This window comes from Oncorhynchus masou, chromosome 13 (assembly GCF_036934945.1).
Source record: "Oncorhynchus masou masou isolate Uvic2021 chromosome 13, UVic_Omas_1.1, whole genome shotgun sequence".
In the NCBI taxonomy this organism is placed as follows: Eukaryota; Metazoa; Chordata; class Actinopteri; order Salmoniformes; family Salmonidae; genus Oncorhynchus; species Oncorhynchus masou.
In genome coordinates, this window is record NC_088224.1 from 67299059 (window position 1) to 67321912 (window position 22854).

Below are 22854 nucleotides of genomic sequence, written 5' to 3' on the forward strand. Positions count from 1 at the left end.
TCAGTGAGTGTCGAATTTGGTGGTTTATTTGCTACGTGAGGTTTATTTGATCTAATATACATTTCGTAATGATTAAATTGTTACGAGTGTACTGAGATAAGTAGGAAACGTGACATCCCGGCAACTTTCAGAAAAAATACTATATCGGTGTTGTCTCGAGATGGCTATATTCCGCCCCCAACTGCATTGCCTTTTTGACAGTGAGACAAATGACATCTATTTTTACATATACATTAGCTATTTATGTCCATATTAATATTTAATTTCATACAAAGTGGTTTCTCATGATGGTAGATTTTAAAAATGAGTAGGGCATTTTTTAAATATGACTTATAAATCACATCCTCTTCTAAACAGCTGAGCTTGAACAGATTTGTATTATAAAGATATGTGAATTTGCGACACTCACTGCCAAATTGAACCTCGTGAACAAAAAGGTTGACTCCGCCTTTTCTATATTTGAGTTACCTATTGTTTCACCAATCACACAGGGTAATTTGGATTTCCGCCTAACATCTGGCCAATAAGACGACAGTAGGAGGGTTCAATGTCAATTTCCGCACGTGAAGCCCAGAGAGTTCCAGAAACCGGCCTTTCTTGATTTAGCGTTAGCCTTTACAGTAAATTCTACAGCGTGGAGAAACTGAATAGCAAATGTTTACACCATGACTGCTATAAAGGCATTAAACCCGAAAGCTGAGGTAGCACGTGCCCAAGCCGCTCTGGCAGTAAATATCAGTGCTGCTCGGGGTCTTCAGGATGTGCTCAAAAGTAATTTGGGACCAAAAGGAACAATGAAAATGTGAGTGCAACTGGCCATGCTCGCTAGCAGTTAGCATGCTACTGCTGCTAGTTTTGCTAACATCGTGGTATCCTGGCAGCCAGTAGACCATTTATGGTATTAGATATGTTTTATTTTGTCAGATCCATTGTACGCAGTAGTTTCTCTAAGAATGTTAGCTTGCTTGATAGTGGATTTCCTAGCCACCTCCAAAATACGTAGCTAAATTATAGCTAGCTAATGGTAGCTATCTGATTTATCATCAGGGAGTGGTTTTACAATGGGCACTGGATTATTTGACCAATCAATGGTATTAGCTAAAAAGGATAATCAGCAGATACCTAGATCATTTGGAGACTACTATAACTGAAAAGCTTACTATCAGTTTATATACAACTAGTCTCATTTTGTTTTCTAGCTATACTCGTGATTAGAGACATACATGTACAATGCATCTAGTCATGTTTTAAATATCCATTTGTTGAGCCTCTAACAAATTATGTTTTGTGTGCTTGTTTGCAGGCTTGTATCAGGGGCTGGGGACATAAAGCTGACCAAAGATGGTAATGTCTTGTTGCACGAAATGGTAAGACAAATATCCCATGAGTTTGATGTCCGGTTAACACCCATGTGTGCTTTCTTTTTTTTTTTTGTAGCTCCCATGGATTTTACTCTGTAATATAGTAAAGTGTTGTCTGTAACCTCTGCATTGTAGGAGTTGCATTGTCCTCCACATGTATTCAGTAGACCAGTACATCTTCATCTAACATCTGTAACCTTACTGATTGTGAGATGTGTTGCCTTATCCTTGCTTTGACACTAAAGTATTGTCTTCAATCAGCAAATCCAGCATCCGACAGCATCCTTGATTGCCAAAGTAGCTACAGCACAGGATGACATCACAGGGGACGGTACAACATCCAATGTGCTCATCATTGGAGAGCTCTTGAAACAAGCAGACCTCTACGTGTCAGAGGTGAGATGGGGCTTGGGGGAAGCCCCCAACATGTAATTGAAATAGTTTCCTAGATAAGGGAAGGGATTTTGGTGAAATTAAATGCTTTATTTTAGTAAGGTTGTGTGATGACTTAAAATTATTTAATTGATACATGTAGAATCGGTGCCAATAAAGCAGGTTGCATAATCTGCATCCCAGTACCATTCGTTAACCCCCTATTTCTGTGTTTTGTCCCAACCTGTATTTTCTGTCTTTGCCTCCAAAAAAGGGTCTCCACCCACGGATAATAGCAGAAGGTTTTGAGGCAGCCAAGGATAAGGCTCTGAAGGTGCTTGAGGAGATGAAGGTGACCAGAGAGATGGACAGAGAGACCCTCATCCACGTGGCCCGCACCTCCCTCAGGACCAAGGTCCACGCCGAGCTGGCTGATCTCCTCACAGAGGTGTGTGTTTGTGACGGGAATACAGATATGTATCTGTTCTTCAGATACAGTTAAAACAAAGTAGGGGCGTGGATCAGAAAACCAGTCACTATCTGGTGTGACCACCATCTCATTCACAGAGAGTTGATCAAGCTGTTGATTGTGGCCTTTGGAATGTTGTCCCACTTCAATGGCTGTGCGAAGTTGATGGATGTTGGCATGAACTGGAACACGCTGTTGTACATGTCGATCCAGAGCAACCCAAACATGCTCAATTCATGACATGTCTGGTGTGTATGCAGGCCATGGAAGAACAGGAACATTTTTAGCTTCCAGGAATTGTGTACAGATCTCTATTTTTAATAAAACAATAGAGACGGTCTGTATACAGTGTGTGCAAATGAGGTAGGATAAGGGGTGAGGCAATAAATGTGCCATAGTGGTGAAATTATTACAATATGGCAAATTAAACACTGGGGTGATAGATGTGCAGAAGATGGGTTTGCAAGTAAATAACAATATGGTGTTAAGGTAGTTGGATGGGCTATTTACAGATTGGCTATGTGCAGTGATCTGTGAGCTGCTCTGACAGCGGGTGCTTAAAGCTAGTGAGGGAGATATGGGTCTCCAGCTTCAGTGATTTTTGCAATTCCAGTCATTGGCAGCAGAGAACTGTAAGGAAAGGTGGCCAAATGAGGAATTGGCTTTGGGGGTGACCAGTGAAATATACCTACTGGAGCGCGTGCTGCGGGTGGGTGCTGCTATGGTGACCAGTGAGCTGAGATAAGGCGGGGCTTTACCTAGCAACGACTTATAGATGACCCGGAGCCAGTGGGTTTGGCGACGGATATGAAGCCAACGAGAGCATACAGGTCGGAGTGGTGGGTAGTATATGGGGCTCTGTGTCTCTGCATTCAAATTGCCGTCCATAAAATGGAATTTGGTTTGTTTTCTGTAGCTTATGCCTGTCCATACCACAACCCCACCGCCACTATGGGTCACTCTGTTCACAACGTTGACATCAGCAAACCGCTCGCCCACACGACGGCAAACATGCTGTCTGCCATCTGCCCGGTTCAGTTGAAACCAGGATTTAACCGTGAAGAGCACAGAACCAGTCGACATCGACGGTGAGCATTTGCCCGCTGAAGTCGATTATGACACTGAACTGCAGTCAGGTCAAGACCCTCGTGAGGAGCATGCAGACAACAAGCATGCAGATGAGCTTCCCTGAGATGGTTTCTCACAGTTTGTGCAGAAATTCTTAGGTTGTGTAAACCCACAGTTTGATCAGCTGCCCGGGTGGCTGGTCTCAAGATCCCACAGATCAAAAGGCTGGATGTGGAGATCCCGGGCTGCCGTGGTTACACGTGGTCTACTGTTGAGGCCGGTTAGATGTACTGCCAAATTCTCTAAAACATCGTTGGAAGTTGCTTATGGTAGAGAAATTAACATTTAAATTTTCTGGCGACAGCTCTGGCAGACATTCCTGTAGTCTGCATGCCAATTGCATGCTCCCTCAACTTCAGACATCTGTAGCATTTTGTTGTGACAAAACTGTACATTTTTAATGGACTTATTGTCCCGAGCACAAGGTATACCTGTGTAATCAGCTTCTTGATATGCCACAACTGTCAGGTAGATGGATTCTCATGGCAAAGGAAAAATGGTCACTAACAGGGATGTGAACAAATTGAGAGAAATAAGCTTTTTGTGCGAATGGACAATTTCTGGGACGTTAGTTCAGCTCATGAAACGTGAGACCAACACTTCCATGTTGCATTTAAAAAATATATATACTTGCACTATATATATAAAAGTTTGTCATTTCTGCCCTGCTAGAGCTGCCCCGGTCAACTGTAAGTACTGTTATAGTGAAGTGGAAACATCTACGAGCAACAACTGCTTAGCTGCGAAGTGGGAGGTCACCGAATGGGACCATCGAGTGCTGAAATGCATAGCGTGTAAAATCATTATGTCCTCTGTTGCAACACTCTCAACCAAGTTCCAAACTGCCTCTGGAAGCAACGTCCGTACAATAACTGTTCGTCGGGAGTTTCATAAAATGGCTATCCATGGCCAAGCGGCTGCACACAAGCTTAAGATCACAATGCCAAGCATGTGTAAAGCTCGCCGCAATTGGACTCTGGAGCAATGGAAACACGTTCTCTGGAGTGATGAATCCCGCTTCACCATCTGGCAGTCCGACAGTCGAAACTGGGTTTGGCGGATGCCAGGAGAACGCTACCTACCCCAATGCATAGTGCCAACTGTGAAGTTTGTAGGAGGAATAATGCTTTGGGCTTTCATGGTACAGGCTAGGACCCTTAGTTCCAGTGAAAGGAAATCATAACACTACAGCGTACAATGACAGTTTCAGCATTGCAGTGCACAAAGCGAGGTCCATACAGAAATGGTTTGTTTTGAGATCGGTGTGGAAGAACATAGCCCTGACCTCAACCCCCATCTAACATCTTTGGGATTAATTGGACCGCTGACTGGGAGCCAAGCCTAATTGTCCAACATCAGTGCCCAACCTCACTAATGCTCTTGTGGCAGAATGGAAGCAAGTCTCTGCGCCAATGGTCCAACATCTATTGGAAAGCCTTCCTAGAAGAGTAGAGGCTGTAATGGCAAAAGGGGGACCAACTCTATATTAATGCCCAGGATTTTGGAATGAGATGATCAACGAGCAGGTGTCCACATACTTTTGGCCGTGTGGCGCAGGGATGGGCTAAAGTAGTCCTCTGGGCCGGACTGGTCACCCTTTTCCCCATCTCTAGAGCAAACAGCCTTTTAAAAAACTTATTTTTTTAAATATTTTTTTTAAGTCAATTGCATTTTAAACTGAATATCATGATTAGTTGGTCTATTGGAGTCTGGTGACACACTTTTGCCCCAGCTAACATGCCTATCAGGCCCTCGAGGACTGGAGTTACGCATCCCTGACATAAGAGCATTTACTTGAGCCTGGCTGGTGTGGGACTTTTTTGGGGGGGGGGCTCTTCCATGTACCAGACAAGCTTAATCAACCAATACTGTACTTGTGCTGATCATACAATCAAATGACATCTAACTTCCCTCCCTTTACTTGGGGGATATTCTTCAGGCTGTGGTGGATGCTGTGCTGGCTATCCACAGACCCAATGAGCCTATTGACCTGTTCATGGTAGAGATCATGGAGATGAAGCATAAGACTGACAGCGACACACAGTGAGTGTACATATCACTCTCCCTCATAAACAGTCACTGACAATGTGTACATTTGAATTGTGTCCAACATTGTGACCTTTTCTGTCCCCTCCCTAGGCTGATCCGAGGCCTGGTGTTGGACCACGGCGCTCGCCATCCAGACATGAAGAAGCGGGTAGAGGACGCCTTTGTTCTCACTTGCAATGCCTCTTTGGAATATGAGAAAACGTCAGTATAATGTTAGCACAGCTATCTTTGGCTTTTACTAGGTGGACTAAATGTGTAGGCATGGATGAATTCTGTGTTACAGTCTGTAGTAGATTCAGTCAGATACCATGCAAAAGCATCCTTTCACTATTTCTTTACTAAATGTGAGTGCTGACCTGTGCCTCATCTACTCTATGGAGAAGTGAATACAGTCCTGCAGTTTAGTTAATTTCAGAGATGTGGCAAAGCTCTTTTTAAGCAGGAATGATTTTTTTTGGTCACTGGAAAGTCAATATTATAGGACGTAACTACTACAGTAAAGGGGATTGTAGTGTGACCGCCTATGTTGTATACTTTCCCAATAGTGTCCTGTGAAAAGAGCATGGATTTCCAAACTGTCAGTTCAAACCCCTGCTTTACTTTCAGTGAGGTGAACTCTGGCTTCTTCTACAAGAGTGCTGGCGAGAGAGAGAAGCTGGTGGCTGCTGAGAGGAAGTTCATCGAGGAGCGTGTGAAGAAGATCATCGAGCTCAAGAACGCAGTTTGTGCTGATAACAGCAAGGGCTTTGTGGTCCTCAACCAGAAGGTATGACTAGGAATTTAATTTATTCACTGGCGAAAAACGTATTTTGGGAATGTGATCTATAATCAATCTTTCAAAGAACATTTTTTGAAGACTCTCAGGCAATACTAACTTATTAAGCAGAAGTGTCTGACAGCACAGTGAACACCCTTGTGTGCTTTTGTAGCTCCCCTGGATTTTACTCTGTGCTACAGTAAAGTGTGGTCTGTAACCTCTGCATTGGAGGAGCTACATTCTCCTCCACATGTATTCAGCAGACCAGTACATTCAGTATTGCAGCATATTAAAAGTGATTTGAATTACATTTGGGTTCATTAAATATATATTTTTTAAATTACTCCTTACAGGGCATTGACCCATATTCCCTGGATGCTCTTGCCAAAGAGGGCATTGTAGCTCTGCGTAGGACCAAGAGGAGGAACATGGAAAGGTACAAACTGCCTCAATCTTTGTTTACAAGCTTGAACAGTGCATCTTGGAGAGGTACTCTTGTGCATGGATGAATTCTGTGTTACTCTTGTCAGTAGTAAAATCAGTCAGACACCATGCAAAAGCATATTTTCACTCCAACTTTACTAAATGTGAGTGCTGTCCTGTGCCTCACCTATTCAGTGGCGTGATTACAAGTGTGTGTGTGTGTGTGTGTGTGTGTGTGTGACTAATTGTAATATTTGAGTGTCTTGTTGACCATTTTACCCCCCCCAGACTCACCCTGGCCTGTGGAGGTATTGCCATGAACTCTTTTGAAGACCTCACCCCAGAATGCCTGGGCCAGGCTGGTCTGGTCTATGAACACACCCTGGTGAGTTAACATGCTGGGTCTTTACCTCTAGACCAGGACAAACCGTCAAATGGTCTGTACCAGTTTCCAAAACATTTGGTACGGAATTCCTCCTGGTGTGGGTGGGAGGAATCACTGGCCACATTCACCCCACTGAGGATACAAAAGGGGCCTATCAGCTTGCCATGCCTCTTCTTTCCAATACTATGAAAATCTATGATTTGGTAAAAAATGTGTATGATATCATGGTCAAACATGTAATATTGTGGTTTATCATGAAGTTAAATATGTAATGTAATGGTTTCTCTCCCCCCCCCCAATACAGGGTGAGGAGAAGTACACATTCATAGAGAAGTGTGGAAACCCCCTGTCAGTGACCTTGCTTGTGAAGGGACCCAACAAACACACCCTAACCCAGATCAAAGATGCAGTCAGGGATGGGCTCAGGGCCGTCAAGAACGCCATCGAGGATGGTACGTGCTGCTGCAATGGAAGTTCATCTGACACTAGGGAGGATTAATCAAACTCAGCAACTATTTGAATCCAGCTCTACTATCAGATGATATTGAGTGGGGGAGAGTTTTATCAAGATGGGACTGATTCTGTAACGATGCTGGAATAGATTTGTAGGCATGGACGAATTATGTGTTACTCTGTCAGTAGTAGACGCAATCAGACACCATGCAAAAACATTCTTTCACTACTTCTTTACTGAAGGTTAGTGCTGACCTGTGCCTCACCTACTCCTTGGAGAAGTGAATACAAGTAGCTAGTTTAAATGCATACTAAAACTCTTCAGGAACAGCCCACTGTAAAGTCATTCCCTATGGAATGTTGAGAAGTCTGTGGTCAGATGGCATTCATTCACATTTTCAAATACCACTCTGCCGCAAATCACTTAATTTTGTCTGTATAATACCTTTTAGAAATCCTTTTGTTTTTCAATGTGTGCCTACCCATATCAATGACTGAGCTCTTCTGTATTGCTTATCAGTCAGCTGTTGTTCAGAGTCTGATCCCAGTGTTGACTTTGCAGGCTGCGTGGTGTCGGGGGCTGGGGCCTTCGAGGTGGCTGTGCATGATGCTCTGATAAAGCACAAACCCTCAGTGAAGGGCCGGGCTCAGCTGGGTGTGCAGGCTTTTGCTGATGCCCTCCTCATCATCCCTAAGGTATGTAATGAGCCTTGAAGTTATTTATTTTTGTCAATGCCTTCAGTGCTTTGGCATTCTATTGATATAACATCTATTTAACTCTGACAGTGAAGGACATCAGCTTTTAGTTAAGTCTTGGCAATAGATCTAAGTACTACTGACTGTTTCTTTCTCTCCAGGTACTAGCCCAGAACTCTGGGTATGATCCCATGGAGACCCTGGTCAAACTCCAGACTGAGTACAAAGAGAGTGGTCAGCTGGTTGGAGTTGACCTGAGCTCTGGTATGGAATTTAACCTCAAACTGAGGATATGGATCTATTTCACATTCCTATGTCAAAACAAAAATATTAAAATCACCTTAAATGTACCTTTTTCTTTAGGTGAACCAATGGTCGCTTCAGAAGCTGGGGTTTGGGATAACTACAGTGTTAAGAAACAACTCCTTCACTCATGGTAAGAACACACCCTTTAAATCTCAATTCAGTATGACCCTTCATATTTAAGATTCAATGACCCTTTGGATTAAACTGTTATTGATTTGTTTTCTGTCCACAGCACGGTAATAGCCAGCAACATCCTGTTGGTGGATGAGATCATGAGAGCAGGCATGTCATCCCTGAAGGGCTAGGTCAGAACTGATGACTGAGATGAGCTCTTGTGGATGACTACCACTTCAGATACTAGTTATGAGAGCAGCCTCGTAGAATAACTAGGGGAATAAATGGACCAGTATTAGGTTCTCATCCGAGGTGGTGATTGGAGAATTCTTGTTCCCCTGCTTGTTGACATGTCTGTAATGTCGTATTATACATGGATGGACACTTTCATCCCACATGTGTTCCTTTTTTTGTTATGGCTCATACCAAGAATGTATAAACCGCACTCTTAGTATGTAATAAATCTGTAGCTTGGCTTTGAGTTTGCAGCTCATTATAATCAATCATAAGTTATACGTTTTGCACCAATCACATACAATCAGGTTGAGATTTAATAAATAAAATGAATCAATGTTAGCATACAATAAGTGTTCTCATGCTCCCTTAAACAGTTTACAATACAATCCACAAAGTATGTCAAAATAAAAATGTACATGCCGGACTCATTGCACATACTGAGCGAAGGGAGAATCACTAGCACTAAGAAGCTTTGCATGCAGAGCAATTGTCTTTTACATAACTATGCATATGGAATTTGAGGTTCATTATATGGTTGAAATTACCTTTAACACTATCTAGGAATATTTCAGAAGGGAGAAACATTTCAGAATACATCTATATACTAGACACCATACTCATGTTGGAAAAGAATAGAGCCTGGATGTGCACTATTTCCATCTCTGAATTCTGACACCTGCAATACTGTATAAACCATAGAATAGTGATTACATTTCACTGTGGATGTCTAGCTATTTGTTCCATTATGTACTAAACACAGACCAATATTCCTCAGTGCAGGTGTTGGAGGGTATAGGTCTAGGATATTTCCCAAGTCTTGATCAATCCACAATTTAAAACAGTGGTTCCTAAACCTCTGGGACCCCCAGACGTATCACAATTTTGTTGTATCACTAAACTAGCTCACCTATTCAAAGGCCTGATTAGTGACGAGTTGATCAAATACATGGAACGGCTGGGGGTCCCTGAGGAGAGGTTTGAGAACCACTGGTTTAAAAGACATACCAGTCAAGCGACAAATAGCTGCAATCCATTAGCATGGATTTTCACCAACCCTCCTTTTTGATACAAAGAACAAGCTATATCTCATGCTACATCTCTAAAGTGTCCAACCCAAAGTTTTTTTTGTTATTGCGTCACACCAATGCATTAATGAGCCCAATTTAAGACGGAGTCAAATCCTGAGCTGAGCCTAATGACATACCAGCCCAATTCTGTCCTTTCTCCAGATGTGTGCAGCCGTACACATTTAAAACCATTGGATGTTAAAAGGATAGAGAATTGAGACAGATGGCAAGCTAATGTAGAGTCCCACCTCCCTCTTAGGACCTGGACTGAGAAACAGCATCATTACCAGGAGTGCATGGAGGAGTCCTCGGCCTCTGCAGCCATGGACAGCAAGATGGCCTTGGGAGTGTTCTCGAACAGGGCGGCTCTGTTCTGGGTCTGGCCCTTCTTGACCCAGTGGCCATAGATCTTGAAGGCACAGGCGTCGATTAGCTTGCGGATGGGCTTGATGGCGTACGGGTCACTCTTGATCACCTCCTTGGTGATCGGCTTGGCGCGGCGGTAATTACAGTAGATGCGCATCACGGCCAGCACTGTCATGCAGACGACCTGGTGACATGATGATGGGGGTGAGAATGTGTTGGTTCTATATACAGTCGTGACCAAAAGTTTTGAGAATGACATTAATTTTCCCGAAGTCTGCTGCCTCGGTCTTCAGATATTGTCACATGTTACTATGGAATACTGAAGTATAAATACAAGCATTTCATAAGTGTCAAAGGCTTTCATTGACAATTACATGAGGTTGATGCAAAGAGTCAATATTTGCAGTGTTGACCCTTCTTTTTTCAAGCCCTCTGCAATCTGACCTAGCATTCTGTCAATTAACTTCTGGGCCACATCCTGACTGATGGCAGCCCATTCTTGCATAATCAATGCTTTGAGTTTGTCAGAATTGGTGGGTTTTTGTTTGTCCACCCACCTCTTGAGAATTGACCACAAGTTCTCAATGGGATTAAGGTCTAGGGAGTGTCCTGGCCATGGACCCAAAATATCGATGTTTTGTTCCCCGAGCCACTTTGTTATCACTTTTGCCTTATGGAAAGGTGCTCCATTATGCTGGAAAAGGCATTGTCCGTCACCAAACTGTTCCTGGATGGTTGGGAGAAGTTGCACCCTTGGCTGAGAAGCAACCCCACACATGAATGGTCTCAGGATGCTTTTCTGTTGGCATGACACAGGACTAATGGTATCGCTCACCTTATCTTCTTTGGACAAGCTTTTTTTTACAGATGCCCTAAACAATCGGAACGGGGATTCATCAGAGAAAATGACTTAACCCCAGTCCAATCCCTGTACCCTTTGCAGAATGTCAGTCTGTCCCCGATGATTTTCCTGGAGAGAAGTGGCTTCTTTGCTGCCCTTCTTGACACCAGGCCATCCTCCAAAAGTCTTCCCCTCACTGTGCATGCAGATGCACTCACACCTGCCTGCTGCCATTCCTGGGCAAGCTCTGTACTGGTGGTTGCGAGAACTTTAGGAGACGGTCCTGGAACTTGCTAGACTTTCTAGGGTGCCCTGAAGCCTTCTTCACAACAATTGAACCGCTCTCCTTGAAGTTCTTGATGATCCGATAAATGGTTGATTTAGGTGCAATCTTACTGGCAGCAATATCCTTGCCTGTGAAGCCCTTTTTGTGCAAAGCAATGTGACGGCACATGTTTACTTGTAGGTAACCATGTTTGACAGAGGAAGAACAATGATTCCAAGCACCACCCTCCTTTTGAAGCTTCCAGTCTGTTATTAGAACACAATCAGCATGACAGAGTGATCTCCGGCCTTGGCCTCGTCAACACTCACACCTGTGTTAACAAGAGAATCACTGACATGATGTCAGCTGGTCCTTTTGTGGCAGGGCTGAAATGCAGTGGAAATGTTTTTTTTTGCGATTCAGTTCATTTGCATGGCAAAGAGGGATTTTGCAATTAATTGCAATTCATCTGATGACTCTTCATAACATTCTGGAGTATATGCAAATTGCCATCATACAAACTGAGGCAGTAGATTTTGAAAATTAATATTTGTGTAATTCTCAAAACTTTTGGCCACGACTGTACATCAGACTGCATGTTAGGATTTATTTTACCTATGACTGATATTACATTGTCATATTGCCATCGATCCCAGTCAGTTCCGATATTGACATTTATTAAACTCATTTTCCATGAGGATTTCTGAACTCAAACATAAATCCCCAACCGTGGTGTTGATTCCACATCACATGGGAATCTTTGTATAGTGTTGCTACTCTTACCTTGAACCTCCTCTTGGGGGTGAAGTGTCTTACTTCAGCCACCACATACTGCTGGAAGAAGGGGTGGTTCAGGCAGTCTTGGGCTGTATAACGCTGATCTGGGTTTACCATCAACATCCTGGAGATCTGAAAACAGAGACATGAGGCAACATTTAAGGGGCAATCAAGGATTTCCCCCCTCAAAAAACGTGTCCATTCTGACAAACAGCTAAAGGATGTGGCTGGAGAAGTGTAGGCACTCTCAAATTAGGGGGAGGAGTTAGCCTCGAGGTTAGAGGGGTGGGCCGGTAACCGGAGGGTTGGAACCCCTGAGCTGCCAGCGAGGAAATCTGCAGGGAGTGAGCCTTCTTCAATATCCCGTATACAACCTGCCGCCGTTCTGCCATTGAGCAAGGCACTACCCCTTGTACCCCATGGGCACTGCTCCCAGCCTGTGATGTGTGTTAGATTGGGTACTGTGATAGCAAAAAATAAACAGTATCCATGCAAATGGACCAATAAAGTGGATTCATTGACAGAGCTATGAATGCAGCTGACTATCCTTGAGATCAGAAGTATAGTTTTAACCATGTTTTGAAGCTACAGTGTTAATCCTTCCAAACCCACTAGGTCTTTGATAGTGTCAGACCGGTCGTCCCATTCAGGAGAAGATAAGTCGTAGTTCCCAGCTAGGATCATACGAAGCATCATCATCTGTTTTCTGTGCCAGAAGGGAGGGGATCCAGCCAGTAGAGTGTACAAGATCACCCCAGAACTCCATCTGGAATCACAATAAATCATCATCAGGATTATAGTGATACTTTTTCTAGGACTTTATTTCACCATATAATATAAAGGTAACTGCCAAAATAGTGGAAACACTGTTCCTAGGCCGTCATTGTAAATAAGAATTTGTTCTTAACGGACTTGGCTAGTTAAATAAAGGTAAAATAATAAATAAATACCATGGCTATGCCTCCATAGGATGACAATGCCCCCATCCACAGGGCACGAGTGGTCACTGAATGGTTTGATTTGCATGAAAACGAGGTAACTATATGCCATGACCGGATCTTGAGCCTGAGACAACGTTTTACACCACTATCAAAAAAACACAACATTTTTGCATTTCTCATTGAAGAATGTTGTCGCATCCCTCCAATAGAGTTCCAGACACTTGTAGAATCTATGTCAAGGTGCATTGAACCTGTTCTGGCGGCTCGTGGTGGCACAACGCCCTATTATGACACTTTATGTTGGTGTTTCCTTTATTTTGGCAGTTAGCTGTTAGGTACCAAGTAATATTAAACTAAATAAATACTATGGAACAAGCTTAACTAAACGGATACTTTTAGAAATAAATGTTGCACTTAAATTGTGATTAGTGAAAATATTTCCATTAAAATAAATTAAGTGCTGGAGCAGTGGGACGACAGAGAAGTTTTATGTACAGTATTTAACCAAGATCTGGTATCCAGCGGGTAGATGGAAAGGTGAATGGGTAGTTGTGTGTAATCGGAGTACTCACATGTCAACTGCAGTCCCGTATCCCTTGTGGTTGGGGTCCATGGAGCACTCAATGATCTCAGGAGCCAGATAGCCAGGGGTCCCACACACCTCTGGTGTAGAAAACAGATAGAGGGGGCATTGCTAGGTGAATATTAGTAATAATTAATATTCTCATAATTATGAGTACAATAAATGTATATGAAAGTCTTAAGCTGATACAGGAAACACATCATAGTCTACTACAGTAATTGACTGTTCTTTGCATGTTTATAATTCAGCCTGAACCTATATATAGTATTTGTTGACAAACGTATAAGTGTGGATTGTATTTTACCACAAAAAAATTGACTGAAGTTCCTAGTCTGAAGTTCTGTGCATGCTAAGAAGTCACAGCATCGCCTTTTAAAAGGTCAACACATGCTCCTAATGATTTGGGAACAGCAAATAGCTCAGCAAGTGTCCTGTTGCATCTTAACCTTTGCTTGAGCAAACGACAGGGACAGGACAGAAGGGGAGTGGGTTGTGGATGAGGATTTAGGAGCGTTGACTAGCTAGAAAGGGTTCCTCTACATAGCACTGACAGCTAGTGTTCTAACTTAGTGCCACAGCGTTCAAAACATGAGGCTTCCTTCCACTGACTGAGCAGCCAGTATGAAGCGCTCATTACCTTCCGCTATAATGCTTAATTCTATGTGGTATGCAATTATGGACATGGGGTATCCTGACAACTTTCTACAATGATTTCACTGCTAATTCAGTCAGAATGAGATTGAGTGGGACAGTAATTAACTAGATTTTCTTTGCCAGTCGTAGACCCCACATCTGTTGATAGAAACTACTAACCGTTGAGTGTCTGTCCGGGCTCAATCTGCAGGGAGAAGCCGAAGTCAGTGAGCTTGATGTCCATGTTGTCATCCAGCAGGATATTCTCAGGCTTGAGGTCTCTGTGGATGATGTTCTGGTCGTGGAGGAATTTAACCACCTCTAGCAGGGCACGCATGATCTTCCTACAGGAAAATAGGGAAATGTTGTCCTTCTGATCTATATCTCTCACACTCCCTAAACATGCAAGACTCTTCCCATTAGGGCCAAACTAACTAGTCTCAAATCACTCAAATTCTACAGCACTCACACAGCAAATCTCTCAATGTCCCTCAAATGTCTTAATGAACCCTTGAACCACAAACAGTCTTGTCCAGATATACATTTTTGAAGGGACCGAACCCAGATGTACGCAATAAGATAGTGAATGAATGTGTGTGAGGTAGAGTTTCTGACCTGGTCTCCTTCTCACTCAGAGTTACTTTTTCTGTGAGGTAGTCAAACAGCTCTCCTCTCTTCATCCTGGGAGAGAGACAGATTATATTGGTATGCATACATCCTGAGGGCCAGAAAGTGTTGAGTCAAATGTACTCTGTATAATCACTGAAAAAAATCACCAGTGCACTAAAAATGTCACTCTTCCTTGTATCTTGATTGGGATAGTGTTTTTTAAATGTTGTATAAATATTTATAAGATTCCTTGTTAGGAAATTGACAGATTATGTGATTGTATGCTGCAGAGTCTGTCTGGATACTTACAGGTCAAACACCAGGAAGAAGAAGGCTTTTGACTCATAGCAGTCCTTCAGCTGGACTGTGGAGAGATAATAGGCCTGTTATGATGTATGTCTACAACCAGTAGAACAGATAGCCCAATTCTGATATTTGTTTCACAAATTGGTCTTTTGACCAATCAGATCAGCTCTGAAAAGCTCTGCTATGAAATGATCTGATGTGATTGGTCAAAAGATCAATTAGTGGGGGAAAAAAATATCAGAATTTGGCTGCCTGTGTAAACACCATAGAGTTTCACAGATGTTATAATATCAATTTGACCTTTTCTAGCCAAACAAGTGATGCGCAGTTAATATGGTTATGAAGCAGTAGAGGAGAGCAAAAGCTAAAGTTGTCCAACCCTCTAGGATGCATAGACATAACCTTTGAACAAAGTTATTGTAAAATAACTTTAGAGATCCATGTCAATGTGCTCCACACTCCATATTTGACCAGATGAGGGAATAATGATTTTACAGGGCCCATTTTCCAAATTCAGATTAAGCCTACTCCAGGAATAGGCTAGATGGATGTGTGAGTTTCTTCCTCAAGTTTTTTCAAGTAGTTTTGTTATTATATACATTAAGTTGCATTAAAGTGTCAATAATGTACACATTGTGGTGTTATTTTGCTTACTGATGTTGTCCATTCCATAGACTTTCTTGAGAATATCAATCTCCTTCACTGTGGCCTCTTTGATCTCCTCGATCTCGGCAGCCGAGATTTTGTCAGAAGGAGTGACGTCAATGATTTTGACAGCATAGTCCTGTTGGGTTTGTTTATGAATACAACGTCGCACCACACTACTCACCCCCCTGAAGCACAAGGACAGAAAAACAAACAGCGTCATATCTAAAGGTAGTAAATTACATCATACACATTTAAAGTTTTTATTTGTACAGCTGAATACTGAAGTGAAACTTATTTTGTTCCATAGCCAAAAACAACGGCAATGTGCCCCACCAGGGATTTGAATCCACAACCCTCTGATCATCACTCTTTAGGATGTAATCCGGACACCCAGAACTAAAATCTTGTGGAATTGCGTCAAATATTTAAGATTAAATTCTGTGGGGAGTTTAGATGTACTATAATTACAAGGGAGACGTGTTAGAAAATGTACTAACGGGACTAGCGAAATCTCAATCTCTCTAAATGGACATTTAGCGAGTTTCGTGCAAATCTATGGGCAAAATGTCCCCTCTCCTACCCAAATTCAAAAGAAACCAAATCGTGATTTGTTCAAACGATAAGTGACAGAAAAATCTGCGTACCAGAACAAAGTTCCTTGTTGGTCGTCGCGTTCCAGTCTGTCGACAGATGCTACTACCATCTATGTTACGTGCATCTGTCCACGAGAGATTATATAGGATGTAATACAACTCCAAATAAACCAATACAGGACACAATGTGTATCTAATGCAGAACATATACTAGAGCTAAAACAATCTCACAAGGCTGAGAATGATTGGCTATCCCTATCAGATAAAATATTTAAAATATCTGAAGCACAGCTTTATATATTAAGGCAGCCTCAAAAACATGTTCATCCTTACCATTTTCTTTTTGAGAACCTTCTGCACTTTGCAAGTAGGCCTATACTCCATATAATGACATTAAGCTGCATTAGGCCACAAAAACAAGTACATACCCCTCAGTATATTAAAATACAGGTGTTCTCTCTAAAAGCATGTTGTCGCTCTCTACATGTGCAGGAAACTGATACGATAATACAGGTGATGTGTGTGTTATGCCATACTATACAGTGCACTGTTGTTTATGTGACATGTCACAGAGCCCACCAGCCCAATAAGAACAGTGGTCAAGGTTTTATTTAAGGTAAATGGCTAACTTGTGCTGACAAGGGTAGAATGGCTCTGTTAGTTGCATGATGTATGATGCTGGCAACAACAGGGTTGTGGTGGGTTTTATTCTCATGTGGCCCACATACTAAATGTGTTTTTTTCTGTACAAAAAACGATGATGAATTATCTCGTCTTCGATCTGGCCTGTCTTTGTTAACGTTCTGTGATACTTGTGAGAAACAATGGCAAAAATCTAAAATAAACAGGCAAAGCATAAATACAGGACTAAGATTGAATGCTACTACACCCAGCTCTGACGCTTGTCAGATGTGGCCGGGCTTGCAAACTATTACGGACTAAAAAGGGAAATCCAGCCGCGTGCGGCCCAGTGACGCGAGCCTACCAGACAAGCTAAATGCCTTTTATGCTTGCTTCGAGGCAAGCAACACTGAAGCATGCATGAGAGCACCAGCTGTTCCAGATGACTGTGTGATCATGCTCTCCGTAGCCGATGTGAGCAAGACCTTTAAACAGGTCAACATTCACAAGGCCGCAGGGTCAGATGGATTACCAGGACGTGTACTCAGAGCATGCGAGGACCAACTGACAAGTGTCTTCACTGACATTTTCAACCTCTCCCTGACGAGTCTGTAATACCTACATGTTTCAAGCAGACCACCATAATGCCTGTGCCCAAGAACATTAAGGTAACCTGCCTAAATGACTACCGCCCCGTAGCACTCACGTCAGTAGCTATGAAGTGCTTTAAAAGGCTGGTCATGGCTCACATCAACAACATCATCCCAGAAACCCCACTCCAATTCACATACTGCCCCAACAGATCCACAAATGACGCAATCTCAATAGGATTCCACAGTTCCCTTTCCCACCTAGACAAAAGGAACACCTATGTGAGAATGTTAATTGACTACAGCTCAGTGTTCAACACCATAGTGCCCACAAAGCTCATCACTAAGCTAAGGACCCTGGGACTAAACACCTCCCTCTGCAACTGGATCCTGGACTTCCTGACGGGCCGCTCCCAGGTGGTAAGGGTAGGCAACAACACATCTGCCACGCTGATCCTCAACACGGGGGCCCCTCAGGGGTGCATGCTCAGTCCCCTCCTGTATTCCCTGTTCACCCACAACTGCGTGGCCAAGCACGACTCCAACACCATCATTAAGTTTTCTGACGACACAACAGTGGTAGGCCTGATCACCAACAACGATAAAACAGCCTATAGGTAGGAGGTCAGAGACCTGGCAGTGTGGTGCCAGGACAACAACCTCTCCCTCAACGTGAGCAAGACAAAGGAGATGATTGTGGACTACATGAAAAGGGGGGCCAAACACGCCTCCATTCACATCGATAGACTGTAGTGGAACAGGTCAAGAGTTTCAAGTTCCTTGGTCTCCACATCACCAACAAACTATCATGGTCAAAACACCCCAAGACAGTCGTGAAGAGGGCACAACAAAACATTTTACCCTTCAGGAGACTGATTTGGCATGGGTCCCCAGATCCTCAAAAGGTTCTACAGCTGCACCATCGAGAGCATCCTGACCAGTTGCATCACCGCCTGGTATGGCAACTGCTCTGCATCCGACCGTGAGACGCTACAGAGGGTAGTGCGTCACTGGGGCCAAGCATCCTGCCATCCAGGACCTATATACTAGGCGGTGTCAGAGGAAGGCCCAAAAAATTGTCAAAGACTGTTCTCTTGGGAAGGCCCAAGTCATAGACTGTTCTCTCTGCTACCGCACGGCAAGCGATACCGGAGCACCAAGTCTAGGTCCAAAGGCTCCTTAACAGCTTCTACCCCCAAGCTATAAGGCTGTTGAACAATTAATCAAATGGCCACCTGGACTATTTACATTGTCATCCCCCTTTGATTTTACACAGCTGCAACTCGCTATTTATCATCTATGCATAGAAACGTTACCCCTACCTAAAGGAACAAATGACCAACCTGTACCCCCCAACATTGACTCGGAACTGGTATCCCCTGTATATAGCCTCTCTATTGTTATTTTATTGTGTTACTTTTATTTTATTTTATTTTTTAAACTTTCGTTTATTTAGTAAATATTTTCTTAACTATTTTTTAAAACTGTATTATTGGTGAAGGGCTTGTAAGTAAGCATTTCACGGTAAGGTCTACCTACACCTGTTGTATTCGCCGCATGTGACAAATAAAATTGGATTTGAAAATAACGCAATTTCTTTATCACACAAGTGACCCCCTGTGTGAATCCGAGTGGGATGACACAATGACTCTACTAGCTGACCAATCACTAGTACTGTTCGGTGCCAAAACCTTTGTCCTAAAACACGCTCAAATGAATGCCACCCGGCTCAATAATACATAGTTTAGTTACGTAATGGCATACCTCTCTTGATTAACAAACAACACACAGTGATACAACACAAAGGACGTCCCTGATGACAGGGTTTAATAGTGATTTCCCAGAACCCCAATTCCCTTCCATAAGCAGTCTCGACTGAGGGGTGGTTGGTGTGTGTTTAGAGTTTCTGTTTATTATTATTTCTGTTCTCCTCTGGTCCCAGATCGTTTTGGGCTGTATAGCCAACTCATATGGTCATTGTGATGCATTGCCAAACATTGTTGAGGTGACATTTGAGTTTGTTACAGGTGTACAGCACAAACAGACCTAGGGCCAGGCTATTTCTATGCAGTGAATTAATAGAAAATACCTTCATGTTCTTTTTACCTCATGTACATGAAAACGATTCCATATGACATAGAAATGATACCATACCTTCCCAGGATCTCCTTGGGGTCATATTTGCCATAGAACTCCTGAGCTCCCACCCAATCCGGGATCTCGTCCTCTTTGGTCATGTTGGCGTGACTGGTTATCCAAGGAAACTAGACTATTGTACTGCTGCTGCTGATAACAAGCTGGGAACAAGAAAACACAGGTCATATTCAGGGCAAACTCACTTTCTCATTAAACTGAGCTGTATTTGTGAAGTTGATTGACCTTTTAACAAAAAATTTAATAGTTTGAAATTTACTCCTAATAAACTCCTAACAGCAATATAGGCAAGCACATAGGAGACAATTGATGTAGGGTTTTGGTGACAGTAGCCCAATTGTTTGACAATGGTTGTGTATGTATGTACAGTTGAAGTCGGAAGTTTACATACACAGAGGTTGGAGTCATTAAAACTTGTTTTTTAACCACTCCACAAATTTCTTGTTAACAAACTATAGTTTTGGCAAGTCGGTTAGGACATGTACTTTGTACATGACACAAGTAATTTTTCCAACAAATGTTTACAGACAGATTATTTCACTTATAATTCACTGTATCACAATTCCAGTGGGTCAGAAGTTTACATACACTAAGTTGACTGTGCCTTTAAACAGCTTGGAAAATTCCATAAATTGATGTCTTGCTTTAGAAGCTTCTGATAGGCTAACTGACATAATTTGAGTCAATTGGAGGTGTACCTCTGGATGTATTTCAAGGCCTACCTTCAAACTCAGTGCCTCGTTGCTTGACATCATGGGAAAATCAAGAGAAATACACCTCCACAAGTCTGGTTCATCATTGGGAGCAATTTACAAACACCTGAAGCTACCACGTTCATCTATACAAACAATAGTACGCAAGAATAAACACCTTGGGACCCCTCAGCCGTCATACCACTCAGAAAGGAGATGCGTTCTGTCTCCTAGAGATGAACGTACTTTGGTGTGAAAAGTGCAAATCAATCCCAGAACAACAGCAAAGGACCTTGTGAAGATGCTGGAGGAAACAGGTACATAACCTGAAAGGCTGCTCAGCAAGTAAGAAGCCACTGCTCCAAAACAGCCATAAAAAAATCCAGACTACTGTTTGCAACTGCACATGGGGACAAAGATCGCACTTTTTGGAGAAATGTCCTCTGGCCTGATGAAACAAAAATAGAACTGTTTGGCCATAATGACCATCGTTATTTTTGGAGGAAAAAGGGGGAGGCTTGCAAGTCGAAGAACACCATCCCAACCGTGAAGCACGGGGGTGGCAGCATCATGTTGTGGGGGTGCTTTGCTGCAGGAGGGACTGGTGCACTTCACAAAATAGATTGCGTCATGAGGTAGGAAAATTATGGGGATATATTGAAGCAACATCTCACGACATCAGTCAGGAAGTTAAAGCTTGGTCGCAAATGGGTCTTCCAAATGGACAATGACCCTAAGCATACTTTCAAAGTTGTGGCAAAATGGCTTAAGGACAACAAAGTCAAGGTATTGGAGTGGCCATCACAAAGCCCTGACCTCAATCCCATAGACAGTTTGTGGGCAGACCTGAAAAAACGTGTGCAAGCAAGGAGGCCTACAAACATGACTCAGTTACACCAGCTCTGTCAGGAGGAATGGGACCAAACTCACCCAACTTATTGTGGGAAGCTTGTGGAAGGCTAACTGAAACGTTTGACCCAAGTTAAACAATTGAAAGGCAATGCTACAAAATACTAATTGAGTGTATGTAAAATTCTGACCCACTGGGAATGTGATGAACGAAATAAAAGCTGAAATAATTCTCTACCATTCTGACGTCACATTCTTAAATTAAAGTGGTGATCCTAACGGACCTAAAACAGGGAAGTTTTACTGTGATTAAATGTCAGGAATTGTGAGAAACTGAGTTTAAATGAATTTGGCTAAGGTGTATGTAAACGTCCGACTTCAACTGTATGTATGTGTAAACAGAACAGGTAGACCCGGTATATAGCTGCAGATGCCATGTTGAACTGGTTTAAATACGACCTATATAATGACATTTCGAAGCTCCGCCCCCGGCCCCCACCGTAGGTGGCCATGATCAGAGGGAAAGAACAACGCGTGACAGAATATAATAGATATAGCTAGGCTATTTCTCATTACACTAGGTTATTCATAAACCCGTGAAAATATATATATTTTAAAAGAATATTGATTTTGCCTACGCATTATGCTGCGTTCAGGTACTAATCGGAACTAGGAAATGTGCGACTTACTAACTGGTTGTAGTTATACACGTGCCGCTTCAACCAGTTTGCAAATCGGGTATTTCTGAGTTTCCTAGTTCCGACTGGCACGTGAATGAACGCGACATTATATAATGATTACATTTTTGTTAAGTATTCTAGAAATATTTTATGGACTAATATGTAACCATTCCTATATATAATTAATCTACCACAATGCATGCGAGCATTGAATTTTGAGGAATACACAAGATACACTATTGTTCTGTTCTGAGTGGGTCGAGCATCAACAGCCTGTTCCATACACTATTACACAATTTCCAGCATTTTTACAAATTAACAGATTGAATCGCAAGCCATTTTGGAAACAAATCTTATAAATCAGCCATCAACTGTCGTACATTTCACTCATCACTATTTGACCTTTTAAATCGCGGTCTTGTCAAGTTGAACAAACACGAAATTCCCACGATCAACACTCACCGTATCAATCAATGCGTGTTTAGTCCTTACAATGCAGTTAAATCCATCATAATTCAAACACTTCATAAAAATAAGGAACAAACGAGCAACTGGCTCACTAACGATATCAACACAGTTGGTAAGTCTTCATGGTGGACTGTGCTAGCATATGAAAAGGGCGAATTCTAATGTCAGATGCCAAAAATAAATCCGTGCTAGTTGAAGAGCACAGGGCCTTAACGCGTGTACACATATCTTCTTCCTATTCATGAAATAACACCCCGGTTTACATTCTAATCAGTGACATCCCCGCTAATAGTTCGCATGCAACAGGTCTCGGATAAATGAATGGGCATAACAGGTGGCACAAATGTACTGTAGTAGTAATACTTCAATAATAAAGAAACTGCATACAAATAACTGCATGTTCTTCTTGCTCTCGTCTAGT

General features: G+C 42.5%; 2 protein-coding genes and 4 non-coding genes across 6 annotated transcripts; 5 read left to right on the plus strand and 1 right to left on the minus strand.

Annotated features, from left to right (window-relative positions):
* Window positions 1-567: 567 nt before the first annotated feature.
* On the plus strand, window positions 568-8989 carry LOC135552881 (T-complex protein 1 subunit zeta). The gene is made up of 14 exons (XM_064984813.1): window positions 568-802; window positions 1304-1367; window positions 1623-1757; window positions 2008-2181; window positions 5270-5373; window positions 5470-5580; window positions 5986-6145; window positions 6490-6572; window positions 6848-6944; window positions 7249-7396; window positions 7960-8093; window positions 8255-8357; window positions 8457-8529; window positions 8632-8989. Exons 1-14 carry the CDS (start codon window positions 666-668, stop codon window positions 8702-8704), a joined length of 1596 nt encoding a protein of 531 aa, XP_064840885.1. The 5' UTR covers window positions 568-665; the 3' UTR covers window positions 8705-8989.
* On the plus strand, window positions 5639-5773 carry LOC135553519 (small nucleolar RNA SNORA15). The gene has a single exon (XR_010457599.1). It is a non-coding gene; the product is annotated as a small nucleolar RNA SNORA15 (small nucleolar RNA).
* LOC135553521 (small nucleolar RNA SNORA22) lies at window positions 6276-6411 on the plus strand. The gene has a single exon (XR_010457601.1). It is a non-coding gene; the product is annotated as a small nucleolar RNA SNORA22 (small nucleolar RNA).
* On the plus strand, window positions 6636-6770 carry LOC135553515 (small nucleolar RNA SNORA15). The gene has a single exon (XR_010457596.1). It is a non-coding gene; the product is annotated as a small nucleolar RNA SNORA15 (small nucleolar RNA).
* Window positions 7554-7690, plus strand: LOC135553516 (small nucleolar RNA SNORA15). The gene has a single exon (XR_010457597.1). It is a non-coding gene; the product is annotated as a small nucleolar RNA SNORA15 (small nucleolar RNA).
* Window positions 8990-9046: 57 nt separating the features above from the next.
* Window positions 9047-22636, minus strand: phkg1a (phosphorylase kinase, gamma 1a (muscle)). Its single transcript, XM_064984816.1, has 10 exons — window positions 22428-22636; window positions 19745-19887; window positions 15793-15971; window positions 15142-15196; window positions 14839-14904; window positions 14404-14567; window positions 13580-13670; window positions 12679-12832; window positions 12073-12198; window positions 9047-10367 (listed from the first exon to the last, which is right to left on the minus strand). Exons 2-10 carry the CDS (start codon window positions 19825-19827, stop codon window positions 10101-10103), a joined length of 1185 nt encoding a protein of 394 aa, XP_064840888.1. The 5' UTR covers window positions 19828-19887; window positions 22428-22636; the 3' UTR covers window positions 9047-10100.
* Between the last annotated feature and the right edge of the window lie 218 nt (window positions 22637-22854).